Raw genomic sequence first — 14,917 nt, forward strand, 5'->3', positions numbered from 1 at the left:
GCATCACAGTAAAATTAACTTTCAGATACCCATCAAAAATGGCAAAACGGAAGGTGGACACTGAGAACCGGGGGTTTCAACAAGGTGGGAGTCGGGTATTTGTTCACGGAGGTAGCTGGAAAACCTGTGTGTCTTCTGTGTGGAGAAAGTGTGGCGGTACTGAAAGAGTATAATCTGAGGTGAAACCACGCGGACAAAAACAAGAATATGGACATGGAACAAAGGCTACAAAAGGCAGAGGAATTAAAACGAGGCCTCAAATCTCGACAGGCTCTGTTCAAAAAGCCAAATCACAAGGCCAGGCTGCTGTCAAGGCCAGTTTTATTTTGGCAGAAGAGATCGCTAAATCAGCCCGGCCATTTACGGAGGGGATTTCATCAAAAACTGCATGATTAAAGTTTGTGACGAAGTTTGCCCAGAAAAAAGGCAACTCTTTTTAAATGTGAGTCTGAGCAGAAACACCCGAGAGAGTAGACCAGTTGTCCATCAATCTAAAAGAGCAGCTTGTGAAAAAGGGAAAAGATTTCATTGCATATTCCTTGGCTGTGGATGAGAGCACCGACATTTCTGACATTGCCCAGTTGTCAATTTTCATCCGCGGAGTGGACTCCAGCCTAAGCGTGACAGAGGAGTTTTTGGCTTTACGTCCTATGCATGGCACAACTACGGGGCATGATTTGTATGAAGAGGTGTCAAGATGTGTAAATGAGATGGAGCTGCCTTAGGAAAAACTCGTGGGTTTGACAACCGACGGAGCACCTGCGATGTGTGGACACAGGAGCGGACTGGTGGCGAAGATACGGGAAAAGATGCAAGAGGAAAACACGACAGGTGAGCTGACAGCTTATCATTGTATCATACACCAGGAAGCGTTGTGCGGTAAAGCCTTGAAAATGGAGCATGTAATGAGCATCATCACGCGCACAGTTAACTTTATCAGAGCCAAAGGTTTGAATCACCGCCAGTTCAAGGCATTTCTGACGGAGTTAGAAACGGAGCATGGTGATTTGCCTTATCACACAGAGGTGCGATGGCTAAGCCAGGGAAAGGTGCTTCAAAGATGTTTCGAGCTTCGTGAGGAGATTTGTCTGTTCTTGGACAGCAAAGGGAAAGACACAACACAACTCCGAGGAGAAATGTTTCTGTGTGAAATGGCTTTTCTGTGTGACATTGAGTCATCTGAATGCAATGAACTTGCAGCTGCAGGGTCGGGATCGTGTCATCTCTGATATGTACAGTACAGTGAAGGCATTTAAAACCAAACTGACTCTGTGGGAGACGCAGATGCGGAAAGAAAATTTGAGCCACTTTCCCAGCTGCCAGACCATGAAAGAGAAGCTCTCTACCAGTGCGTTCCCGCGCACAGTTGGCTGATAAAATAGGTAACCGCTGACTTTCGACGCCGATTTGCTGACTTTGAAGCACAAAAAAGCAGGTTGGAACTGGAAGTAACCCATTTGCTGTTGACGTGGAAAGCTCACCACCAAACCTCCAAATGGAGTTGATTGACCTCAATGCAATGATGCACTGAGGGCAAAATATGCGGCAGTGGGTGCTGCGGAGTTCGCCCGTTTCCTCCCGACACAATGCCCCAGCTGCGCAAACGTTGTCTATGTTTGGCAGCACATACCTGTGTGAACAACTGTTTTCTTTGATGAACTTGAACAAAACATCACACAGAAGTCGACTTACTGCTGAACACCTCCACTCAATTCTGAGGATTTCCTCAGCTCAGAGCCTTACCCCGAACATTGATGAACTTGTGGAAAAGATGGGACACCACCAAGTATCACCCTCAACCTCAAACAAGTGAACATTACTGTGCAATCACATATTTAGAGTTTTTACTCAGTTCAAGTTTAAAAGTTAAAGTTTAATATTTGTTTTCACTGCATGTTACTTCTCCTTAAACAAAGTGTTGTTTTTGATTAATAGATTTTTGCACTTTATTTTATTGTATTTCAATCCAATTATATTTTAAAAATATTTCAGTTGAGTGGATGATAGAAAATTGCTATTATTGTTTTTTTCTTTGAAGTAAATTTAGCCCACTTTTGCTAAAATAGAAAATATAGGCTACTGATGGTGCCTTGAATACCGGTTTCTTTCATTTAATGTTCATGTTATGGGGATTTTTATATAAAGGAAATTTGTCTTTTGTGTCTGTTGAAAATTAAAGATTACTGACAGAGCCATAAGAAAATATTGCTTTATTTATCTGATCATATTGGAATATATTTGTTAGGTTTTCAGTAGGTTCAATTAGGTTCACTAGACTATATCCGTCATTTAAAAATGTTTCAATGAACAGAACAGTCCGGCCCTCGGCTTGTAGCTAAATTTTTTATTTGGCCCTCCGTCCATTTGACTTTGACACCCCTGATCTAGAGCATACCGTCTTGCTGCATCACAGCCTCCACCACCGCTGACAGCCTAAAGCCTTCTCAGGTGTGTCATGGCATGCAGGAATCTGAGATTCCATCCAGCAGCTCGGCCTCATGGGAGTTGTAGTTGTTAGCTGTGAAAGAGGAGACACAGTACTACAGCACACGTGTGTTGTCTTCTGTTAGTGAGTCACCCCGCTGCCAGACGGGCTTCTATGACAGCACATTATTTATTTGTTTAAAAGACTCCTCCTCCCTATTCTCTCTCCTTTTAGGAGGTGTGTGTGTGTGTGTGTGTGTGTGTGTGTGTGTGTGTGTGTGTGTGTGTGTGTGTGTGTGCGCGCGCAGGACACAGCCTCAAGGGTGGAGGTAGGGAGGTATGTCTTTCTGGCAGCAGGGTCTGGGTTAGGTGTGAAAACAACAGCCAGACTCTGAGAGAACAAGAGTTATCTATACTGCCCAAGATAGTGGATTTGTTCTGTCGTCATGGTGAGGTCATGTTGCTCCTGCTATGAATTCAAAATAATCCTTAGTGGTTGGGACTGTCATTAGGTGTTCCTCTAATCCTTAGTGGTTGGGACTGTCATTAGGTGTTCCTCTAATCCTTAGTGGTTGGGACTGTCATTAGGTGTTCCTCTAATCCTTAGTGGTTGGGACTGTCATTAGGTGTTCCTCTAATCCTTAGTGGTTGGGACGGTCATTAGGTGTTCCTCTAATCCTTAGTGGTTGGGACTGTCATTAGGTGTTCCTCTCATCCTTAGTGGTTGGGACTGTCATTGGTTGGTGTCATTAGGTGTTCCTCTAATCCTTAGTGGTTGGGACTGTCATTAGGTGTTCCTCTAATGGGACTGTCTTAGGTGTTCCTCTAATCCTTAGTGGTTGGGACTGTCATTAGGTGTTCCTCTCATCCTTAGTGGTTGGGACTGTCATTAGGTGTTCCTCTCATCCTTAGTGGTTGGGACTGTCATTAGGTGTTCCTCTAATCCTTAGTGGTTGGGACTGTCATTAGGTGGTGTTGGAACTGTCATTAGGTGTTCCTCTAATCCTTAGTGGTTGGGAGGTGTTCCTCTAATCCTTAGTGGTTGGGACTGTCATTAGGTCACGTGATACTCTAATCCTTAGTGGTTGGGATTAGGTGTTCCTCTAATCCTTAGTGGTTGGGACTGTTCCTCTAATCCTTAGTGGTTGGGACTGTCATTAGGTCACGTGATCCTCTAATCCTTAGTGGTTGGGACTGTCATTAGGTCATGTGTTCCTCTAATCCTTAGTGGTTGGGACTTTCATTAGGTCACGTGATCCTCTAATCCTTAGTGGTTGGGACTGTCATTAGGTCACGTGATCCGCTAATCCTCTGGGAATCCTAATCCTTAGTGGTTGGGACTGTCTGTTCCTCTAATCCTTAGTGGTTGGGACTGTCATTAGGTGTTCCTCTAATCCTTAGTGGTTGGGACTGTCATTAGGTGTTCCTCTAATGACCTTATCTCTGGTCTGGCAGACATATCAGTGTGGATCGGATCACCACCTAGCTGAACCTCGGCAAGACGGAGCTGCTCTTAAGGGACTGTGTTCCCTCTAATCCTTATTGTGTCCTCCTGCTAAGTTGGGACTGTCATTAGGCGGTGTTCCTCTAACAACATTAGTGGTTCCAGGGACTGTCTCATTAGGTGGCTGGGCTCCCTGCCTGTGCCATTAAACCCCTACAACTCATCCAGAACGCCGCAGCCCGTCTGGTGTTCAACCTTCCCAAGTTCTCTCACGGGCTCTCTCCACTGGCTTCAGTTGAAGCTTGCATCCGCTACAAGACCATGGTGCTTGCCTACGGAGCTGTGAGGGGAACGGCACCTCAGTACCTGCTCTGATCAGGCCCTACACCCAAACAAGGGCACTGCGTTCATCCACCTCTGGCCTGGTTGGGACGCTCAGTCACTGTTCGCTGCTCTGGCCCCCAATGGTGGTGTTCCTACCTAGGATAGGATAAGTAATCATTCTCACCCCCCTTTAAGATTTAGATGTTGGGACTGGATGTCATAAGGTGAATGCACCAATTTGTTCGCTCTAATCCTTAAATGTAAATGGTTGGGACTGTCATTAGGTGTTCCTCTAATCCTTAGTGGCTGGGACTGTCATTAGGTGTTCCTCTAATCCTTAGTGGTTGGGACTGTCATTAGGTGTTCCTCTAATCCTTAGTGGTTGGGACTGTCATTAGGTGTTCCTCTAATCCTTAGTGGTTGGGACTGTCATTAGGTGTTCCTCTAATCCTTAGTGGTTGGGACTGTCATTAGGTGTTCCTCCTTAACGGTCATTAGGTGTTCCTCTAATCCTTAGTGGTTGGGACTGTCATTAGGTGTTCCTCTAATCCTTAGTGGTTGGGACTGTCATTAGGTGTTCCTCTAATCCTTAGTGGTTGGGACTGTCATTAGGTGTTCCTCTAATCCTTAGTGGTTGGGACTGTCATTAGGTGTTCCTCTAATCCTTAGTGGTTGGGACTGTCATAAGGTGTTCCTCTAATCCTTATTGGTTGGGACTGTCATTAGGTGTTCCTCTAATCCTTAGTGGTTGGGACTGTCATTAGGTGTTGCTCTAATCCTTAGTGGTTGGGACTGTCATTAGGTGTTGCTCTAATCCTTAGTGGTTGGGACTGTCATAAGGTGTTCCTCTAATCCTTAGTGGTTGGGACTGTCATTAGGTGTTCCTCTAATCCTTAGTGGTTGGGACTGTCATTAGGTCATGTGTTCCTCTAATCCTTAGTGTTGGGACTGTCTGACTGCTGGCATGCCTCTGAAGCTGAGCAGGATTGGTCCCTGGATGGGATACCAGATGCTGCTTAAAGTTGTGTTGGAGGCCCTCTGGTCCCCCCCCAAATATCCCTATGCCCCAGGGCAGTGACTGGGGATGTTGCCCTGTGTGGGGTGCCGTCTTCTGGGTTATTAAAAATCCCGTGCCACTTATTGTAATAGTAGGGGTGTTTAACCCTGGTGTCCTGCCTAAATTCCCAATCTGGCCGTCATACCATCACTGTCACCTAATCATCATCACCAGCATCCAGTTGACTCATTCCTCTCCCCTGTAACTATTTCCCAGTTCGTTGCTGTAAATGAAAATGTGTTCTCAGTCAATTTACCTGGTAAAATAATGGTACATGTTCCCTCTCTCTGCCACTTGATAGAGCCTTGAGTGAGGTGCGTGTGTTATCCTACTCACCATTACTGTGTTTTAGAACCCTTCTCTCACTGTGTGCGTGCCGGCCTGTCAGTTTATGACTCTCAGCCCTTTTCCATTTGAGTGTAGTTGTGCCAGCAGCGTGGCACAGCTCCAAGATATCAGCTGGATGGAGCATGTTAGTCTGTATAGACACACTCCCACACAGCCCTGGGTTATCAGTTGCCGAGGACATGCTGGACAGACCAGCAGGCAGGAGAGTGGTGGGGCAAAGTGCACTTTGACTGGGCTCGTACTACTGTTCTGTCTGTCTGACTGGGCTCGTACTACTGTTCTGTCTGTCTGACTGGGCTCGTACTACTGTTCTGTCTGCCTGACTGGGCTCGTACTACTGTTCTGTCTGTCTGACTGGGCTCGTACTACTTTCCTGTCTGTCTGACTGGGCTCGTACTACTGTTCTGTCTGTCTGACTGGGCTCGTACTACTGTTCTGTCTGTCTGACTGGGCTCGTACTACTGTTCTGTCTGTCTGACTGGGCTCGTACTACTGTTCTGTCTGTCTGACTGGGCTCGTACTACTGTTCTGTCTGTCTGACTGGGCTCGTACTACTGTTCTGTCTGTCTGACTGGGCTCGTACTACTGTTCTGTCTGTGTGTCTGACTGGGCTCGTACTACTGTTCTGTCTGTGTGACTGACTGGGCTCGTACTACTGTTCTGTCTGTGTGACTGACTGGGCTCGTACTACTGTTCTGTCTGTGTGACAGACTGGGCTCGTACTACTGTTCTGTCTGTGTGACTGACTGGGCTCGTACTACTGTTCTGTCTGTGTGACTGACTGGGCTCGTACTACTGTTCTGTCTGTGTGACTGACTGGGCTCGTACTACTGTTCTGTCTGTGTGACTGACTGGGCTCGTACTACCGTTCTGTGTGTCTGTCTGACTGGACTCGTACTACTGTTCTGTTCTGTCTGTCTGTCTGACTGGGCTCGTACTACCGTCATGTTCTGTCTGTGTGACCAGTGCCACTCAGACAGTTTAGCAGACTGATAAACTCCAGATTGACTAGGAAGCAGGGATTAACCTCAGCCATTGTTTCTGCCTATAATCAGTTTGTCAGGTAGATTTACTGTAGACAGTCAGTCTGGAGAATATGACCCCCTTCTGACACCCATGGTCCCCCTCCCTCCTCCCTCCCTGCTTCTGTCCCTCACTGCAACCTTTAGTTAAATAGACTTAGCTGGCTCTGCCCCCCTCCCTCCCTCCTTCTGTCCCTCACTCCCCAGGGAACGCTCACAGCTATGTTTACATTTTTAGGAAGGGGGGAGGAAGGGGATGGGAGAATGTAAAGTGAGACCATGTGTCCTGGCTGGCCCTGTCCCCTGCCTCCTAGCCCTGTCCCCTGCCTCCTAGCCCTGTCCCCTGCCTCCTAGCCCTGTCCCCTGCCTCCTAGCCCTGTCCCCTGCCTCCTAGCCCTGTCCCCTGCCTGTGATTGAAGATGCCTGGGTCCTTATTTATCAATCATAAATAAGCGGCAGGTAGCCTAGTGGTTAGAGCGTTGGACTAGTAACCGAAAGGTTGCAAGTGTAACAGTATAGACTTTACGCCCATACCCTCGCCCCGACCCGGGCGCGAACCAGGGACACTCTGCACACGTCAACAGTCACCCTCGAAGCATCGTTACCAATCGCTCCACAAAAGCTGCAGGTCTTGCAGAGCAAGGGAAACCACGACTTCAAGGTCTCAGAGCAAGTGACGTCTCCGATTGAAACGCCACTAGCGCGCACCACCGCTAACTAGCTAGCCGCTAACCGCTAACCGCTAACCGCTAACCATTTCACATCGGCTTCACAAGGTTGAATCCCCGAGCTGACAAGGTAAAAATAAAAGATCTGTCGTTCTGCCCCTGAACAAGGCAGTTAACCCACTGTTCCTAGACCGTCATTGAAAATAAGAATTTGTTCTGAACCGACTTGCCTATTTAAATAAAGGTTAAAAAAAAATGTTGGCTCAAATCAAATTTATTTATATAGCCCTTCGTACATCAGCTATCTCAAAGTGCTGTACAGAAACCCAGCCTAAAACCCCAAACAGCAGGCAATGCAGGTGTAGAAGCACGTTGGCTAGGAAAATCTCCCTAGAAAGGCAAAAACCTAGGAAGAAACCAAGAGAGGAACCAGGCTATGTGGGGTGGCCAGTCCTCTTCTGGCTGTGCCGGGTGGAGATTATAACAGAACATGGCCAAGATGTTCAAATGTTCATAAATGACTAGCATGGTCAAATAATAATAATCACAAGCAGAACAGTTGAAACTGGAGCAGCAGCACGGCCAGGGGACAGCAAGGAGTCATCATGTCAGGTAGTCCTGAGGCATGGTCCTAGGGCTTAGGTCCTCCGAGAGAGAGAAGGAAAGAAAGAGAGAAAGAGAGAATTAGAGGGCATACTTAAATTCAGCCAGGACACCGGATAGGACAGGAGAAGTACTCCAGATATATAACAAACTGACCCTAGCCCCCCGACACATAAACTACTGCAGCATAAATACTGGGGGCTGAGACAGGAGGGGTCAGGAGACACTGTGGCCCCATCCGAGGACACCCCCAGACAGGGCCAAACAGGAAGGATATAACCCCACCCACTTTGCCAAAGCACAGCCCTCACACCACTAGAGGGATATCTTCAACCACCAACTTACCATCCTGAGACAAGGCCGAGAATAGCCCACAAAGATCTCCGCCACGGCACAACCCAAGGGGGGGGCGCCAACCCAGACAGGAAGATCACATCAGTGACTCAACCCACTCAAGTGATGCACCCCTCCTAGGGACAGTATGAAAGAGCCATACTAAGCCAGTGACTCAGCCACTGTAATAGGGTTGGAGGCAGAGAATCCCAGTGGAAAGAGGGGAACCGGCCACGCAGAGACAGCAAGGGCGGTTCGTTGCTCCAGAGCCTTTCCGTTCACCTTCACACTCCTGGGCCAGACTACACTCAATCATATGACCCACTGAAGAGATGAGTCTTCAGTAAAGACTTAAAGGTTGAGACCGAGTTTGCGTCTCTCACATGTGTAGACAGACCGTTCCATAAAAATGGAGCTCTATAGGAGAAAGCCCTGCCTCCAGCTCTTTGCTTAGAAAGTCTAGGGACAAATAGGAGGCCTGCGTCTTGTGACCGTAGCGTACGTGTAGGTAAGTACGGCAGGACCAAATCAGAGAGATAGGTAGGAGCAAGCCCATGTAATGCTTTGTAGGTTAGCAGTAAAACCTTGAAATCAGCCCTTGCCTTGACAGGTAGCCAGTGTAGGGAGGCTAGCACTGGAGTAATATTATCACATTTTTTGGTTCTAGTCAGGATTCTAGCAGCCGTATTTAGCACTAACTGAAGTTTATTTAGTGCTTTATCCGGGTAGCCGGAAAGTAGAGCATTGCAGTAGTCTAACCTAGAAGTGACACAAGCATGGATTAATTTTTCTGCATCATTTTTGGAAAGAAAGTTTCTGATTTTTGCAATGTTACGTAGATGGAAAAAAGCTGTCCTTGAAATGGTCTTGATATGTTCTTCAAAAGAGAGATCAGGGTCCAGAGTAACGCCGAGGTCCTTCACAGTTTTATTTGAGACGACTGTACAACCATTAAGATTAATTGTCAGATTCAACAGAAGATCTCTTTGTTTCTTGGGACGTAGAACAAGCATCTCTGTTTTGTCCGAGTTTAAAAGTAAAAAGTTTGCAGCCATCCCATCCACTTATGTCTGAAACACATGCTTCTAGCGAGGGCCATTTTGGGGCTTCACCATGTTTCATTGAAATGTACAGCTGTGTGTCATCCGCATAGCAGTGAAAGTTAACATTATGTTTTCGAATGACATCCCCAAGAGGTAAAATATATAGTGAAAACAATAGTGGTCCTATAACAGAACCTTGAGGAACATCAAAATGTACAGTTGATTTGTCAGAGGACAAACCATTCATTCAAAGAGACAAACTGATATCTTTCCGACAGATAAGATCTAAACCAGGCCAGAACTTGTCCGTGTAGACCAATTTGGGTTTCCAATCTCTCCAAAAGAATGTAGGCTATTATTATTATTATAGTAGGCTATGGATATTATTTATAGTAGGGTAATCAGATGATGTGATAATAGTTAGTTTAATGCGACTTATATTAACCCTGAGGCCTTCTTGTGTAGGACGCCTATAATCATTACCATAATCATTACCATAATCACAACCCACTGCAGTTATGACATGCTGATTATGCTAATTGTAAACATGTTAATAACCCCTCTCTCCTCTCCCTGTGTTTCTCAGATCAGGCCCATGCTAGCTAGCCCCATGCTAATAACCCCTCTCTCCTCTCCCTGTGTTTCTCAGATCAGGCCCATGCTAGCTAGCCCCATGTTAATAACCCCTCTCTCCTCTCACAGTGTTCCTCAGATCAGGCCCATGCTAGCTAGCCCCATGTTAATAATAACCCCTCTCTCATCTCCCTGTGTTCCTCAGATCAGGCCCATGCTAGCTAGCCCCATGCTAATAACCCCTCTCTCCTCTCCCTGTGTTCCTCAGATCAGGCCCATGCTAGCTAGCCCCATGTTAATAACCCCTCTCTCCTCTCACAGTGTTCCTCAGATCAGGCCCATGCTAGCTAGCCCCATGTTAATAATAACCCCTCTCTCATCTCCCTGTGTTCCTCAGATCAGGCCCATGCTAGCTAGCCCCATGCTAATAACCCCTCTCTCCTCTCCCTGTGTTCCTCAGATCAGGCCCATGCTAGCTAGCCCCATGCTAATAACCCCTCTCTCCTCTCCCTGTGTTCCTCAGATCAGGCCCATGCTAGCTAGCCCCATGCTAATAACCCCTCTCTCCTCTCCCTGTGTTCCTCAGATCAGGCCCATGCTAGCTAGCCCCATGTTAATAACCCCTCTCTCCTCTCCCTGTGTTCCTCAGATCAGGCCCATGCTAGCTAGCCCCATGCTAATAACCCCTCTCTCCTCTCCCTGTGTTCCTCAGATCAGCTCCATGCTAGAGCCATGAGCGGTTTACTGAAGAGGAAGTTTGAGGAGGTCTGTGATGAGGACCAGTGCTACTCCTCGTCCTCCTCCCTGTCGTCCTCAGCCTACTCTGGGTGGGACTCGGAGGGCGAAAGCTGCTACTCAGACACCCTTGACTCAACACCCAGCAACCCTGGCTCTCCAGACACACACTACAATAGTGAGTATCTAATCTACTTCCTCAGGCTTCATTATGCCTTCACTATGCCTTCACTATGCCTTCTCTAATCTCCACTAACCTCAGGAGGCTGAGAAGATTTGACATGGACCCTCATATCCACAAAATGTTCTACAGCTGTAACATGGAGAACATCTTAACTGGCAGCATCACTGCCAAACGCACCACCTTGACCCCAAAGCACTGCAGATGGTGTGCAGACGGCCCAGTGCATCACTGAGGCCGATCTCCCTGCCATCCAGGACCTCTGTACCAGGCGGTGTCGGGAAAGGCTGAACAATGGGCTCCAGCCACCCAAGCCATAGATTGTGCTATCGTCCGGCAAATGGTACCGAAGTGTCGGCTCTCGACCGACAGGCTCCTAAGACTGCTAAATAGTTCATTAAATGGTTTCCCGGGCTATCTACACTGACACGCCCCCCTCCATCTCAAATCAAAGCAAACTTTATTTGTCACATGTGCCGAATGCAACAAGTGATGCTTACTTACAAGCCCTTAACTCTTCTTGAACTGCACTGTTGGTTAAGAAAATATTTACAGAGTAGACTATAATAAAAAGTAGCACAATAACAATAACGAGGCAAAATACAGGGGGTACCGGTACAGAGTCAATGTGGAGGCTATATACAGGGGGTACCGGTACAGAGTCAATGTGGAGGCTATATACAGGGGGTACCGGTACAGAGTCAATGTGGAGGCTATATACAGGGGGTACCGGTACAGAGTCAATGTGGAGGCTATATACAGGGGGTACGGGTACAGAGTCAATGTGGAGGCTATATACAGGGGGTACCGGTACAGAGTCAATGTGGAGGCTATATACAGGGGGTACTGGTACAGAATCAATGTGGAGGCTATATATAGGGGGTACCGGTACAGAGTCAATGTGGAGGCTATATACATGGAGGGTACCGGTACAGAGTCAATGTGGAGGCTATATACAGGGGGTACCGGTACAGAGTCAATGTGGAGGCTATATACAGGGGGTACCGGTACAGAGTCAATGTGGAGGCTATATACAGGGGTACCGGTACAGAGTCAATGTGGAGGCTATATACAGGGGGTACCGGTACAGAGTCAATGTGGAGGCTATATACAGGGGGTACCGGGTACAGAGTCAATGTGGAGGCTATATACAGGGGGTACCGGTACAGAGTCAATGTGGAGGCTATATACATGGGGGTACTGGTACAGAATCAATGTGGAGGCTATATATAGGGGTACCGGTACAGAGTCAATGTGGAGGCTATATACATGGAGGGTACCGGTACAGAGTAAATGTGGAGGCTATATACAGGGGGTACCGGTACAGAGGCAATGTGGAGGCTATATACAGGGGTACCGGTACAGAGTCAATGTGGAGGCTATATACAGGGGGTACCGGTACAGAGTCAATGTGGAGGCTATATACAGGGGGTACCGGTACAGAGTCAATGTGGAGGCTATATACAGGGGGTACCGGGTACAGAGTCAATGTGGAGGCTATATACAGGGGTTACCGGTACAGAGTCAATGTGGAGGCTATATACAGGGGGTACTGGTACAGAATCAATGTGGAGGCTATATATAGGGGGTACCGGTACAGAGTCAATGTGGAGGCTATATACATGGAGGGTACCGGTACAGAGTCAATGTGGAGGCTATATACAGGGGGTACCGGTACAGAGTCAATGTGGAGGCTATATACAGGGGGTACCGGTACAGAGTCAATGTGGAGGCTATATACAGGGGGTACCGGTACAGAGTCAATGTGGAGGCTATATACAGGGGGTACCGGTACAGAGTCAATGTGGAGGCTATATACATGGAGGGTACCGGTACAGAGTCAATGTGGAGGCTATATACAGGGGGTACCGGTACAGAGTCAATGTGGAGGCTATATACAGGGGTACCGGTACAGAGTCAATGTGGAGGCTATATACAGGGGGTACCGGTACAGAGTCAATGTGGAGGCTATATACAGGGTGTTATGGTACAGAGTCAATGTGGAGGCTATATACAGGGAGTACCGGTACAGATTCAATGTGGAGGCTATATACAGGGTATTATGGTACAGAGTCAATGTGGAGGCTATATACAGGGGGTACCGGTACAGAGTCAATGTGGAGGCTATATACAGGGTGTTATGGTACAGAGTCAATGTGGAGGCTATATACAGGGTATTACGGTACAGAGTCAATGTGGAGGCTATATACAGGGTATTACGGTACAGAGTCAATGTGGAGGCTATATACAGGGTGTTACGGTACAGAGTCAATGTGGAGGCTATATACAGGGTATTACGGTACAGAGTCAATGTGGAGGCTATATACAGGGGGTACCGGTACAGAGTCAATGTGGAGGCTATATACAGGGGGTACCGGTACAGAGTCAATGTGGAGGCTATATACATGGAGGGTACCGGTACAGAGTCAATGTGGAGGCTATATACAGGGGGTACTGGTACAGATTCAATGTGGAGGCTATATACAGGGGGTACCGGTACAGAGTCAATGTGGAGGCTATATACAGGGGGTACCGGTACAGAGTCAATGTGGAGGCTATATACAGGGGGTACCGGTACAGAGTCAATGTGGAGGCTATATACATGGAGGGTACCGGTACAGAGTCAATGTGGAGGCTATATACAGGGGCTACCGGTACAGAGTCAATGTGGAGGCTATATACAGGGGGTACCGGTACAGAGTCAATGTGGAGGCTATATACAGGGGGTACCGGTACAGAGTCAATGTGGAGGCTATATACAGGGGGTACCGGTACAGAGTCAATGTGGAGACTATATACAGGGGGTACCGGTACTGAGTCAATGTGGAGGCTATATACAGGGGTACCGGTACAGAGTCAATGTGGAGGCTATATACATGGGGGTACCGGTACAGAGTCAATGTGGAGGCTATATACAGGGGGTACCGGTACAGAGTCAATGTGGAGGCTATATACATGGAGGGTACCGGTACAGAGTCAATGTGGAGGCTATATACAGGGGGTACCGGTACAGAGTCAATGTGGAGGCTATATACAGGGTATTATGGTACAGAGTCAATGTGGAGGCTATATACAGGGGGTACCGGTACAGAGTCAATGTGGAGGCTATATACAGGGTATTATGGTACAGAGTCAATGTGGAGGCTATATACAGGGGGTACCGGTACAGAGTCAATGTGGAGGCTATATACAGGGTGTTATGGTACAGAGTCAATGTGGAGGCTATATACAGGGTATTACGGTACAGAGTCAATGTGGAGGCTATATACAGGGTATTACGGTACAGAGTCAATGTGGAGGCTATATACAGGGTGTTACGGTACAGAGTCAATGTGGAGGCTATATACAGGGTATTACGGTACAGAGTCAATGTGGAGGCTATATACAGGGTATTACGGTACAGAGTCAATGTGGAGGCTATATACAGGGTATTACGGTACAGAGTCAATGTGGAGGCTATATACAGGGGGTACCGGTACAGAGTCCATATGCGGCGGTACAGGTTACTCTAGGTAAGATGTACATCATATCAAATGTTATTTGTCACGTGCACTGAATACAACAGGACCTTACAGGCTCTAGCCAATAGTGCAAAAATGTATTAGGTGAACAATAGGTATGTAAAGAAATAAAACAACAGTAAAAAGCCAGACTATGAAAAGTAGCTTTAAAAGTAGCGAGGCTACATACAGACACCGGTTAGTCAGGCTGATTGAGGTAGTATGTACATGTAGATATGGTTACAGTGACTATGCATACATGATAAACAGAGAGTAGCAGTAGCGTAAGCGAGGGGTTGGTGGGTGGCAGGACACAATGCAGATAGCCCGGTTAGCCAATGTGCGGGAGCACTGGTTGGTCGACCCAATTGAGGTAGTATGTACATGAATGTATAGTTAAAGTGACTATATGATAAACAGAGAGTAGCAGCAGTGGGGGGACACACACAATGCAAATAGTCCAGGTAGCCATTTGATTACCTGTTCAGGAGTCTTATGGCTTGTGGGTAAAAACTGTTGAGAAGCCTTTTTGTCCTAGACTTGGCACTCTGGTACCGCTTGACATGCGGTAGTAGAGAGAACAGTCTATGACTGGGGTGGCTAGGGTCTTTGACAATTTTTAGGGCCTTCCTCTGACACCGCCTGGTGTAGAGGTCCTGAAT

General features: G+C 47.3%; 1 protein-coding gene across 1 annotated transcript in view; it reads left to right on the forward strand.

Annotated features, from left to right (window-relative positions):
- LOC118380728 (cysteine/serine-rich nuclear protein 2-like) overlaps positions 1–14,917 on the forward strand; it is a 33,151-nt gene that overhangs the window by 12,356 nt on the left and 5,878 nt on the right. Inside the window, exon 2 of the mRNA XM_052516575.1 lies at positions 10,552–10,752. Coding sequence (XP_052372535.1) covers positions 10,572–10,752 — 181 coding nt within the window. The 5' untranslated portion in view covers positions 10,552–10,571. The remainder of the gene's footprint in view (positions 1–10,551; positions 10,753–14,917) is intronic.

The sequence above is a fragment of the Oncorhynchus keta genome, unplaced genomic scaffold (assembly GCF_023373465.1).
Source record: "Oncorhynchus keta strain PuntledgeMale-10-30-2019 unplaced genomic scaffold, Oket_V2 Un_scaffold_515_pilon_pilon, whole genome shotgun sequence".
NCBI lineage: Eukaryota > Metazoa > Chordata > Actinopteri > Salmoniformes > Salmonidae > Oncorhynchus > Oncorhynchus keta.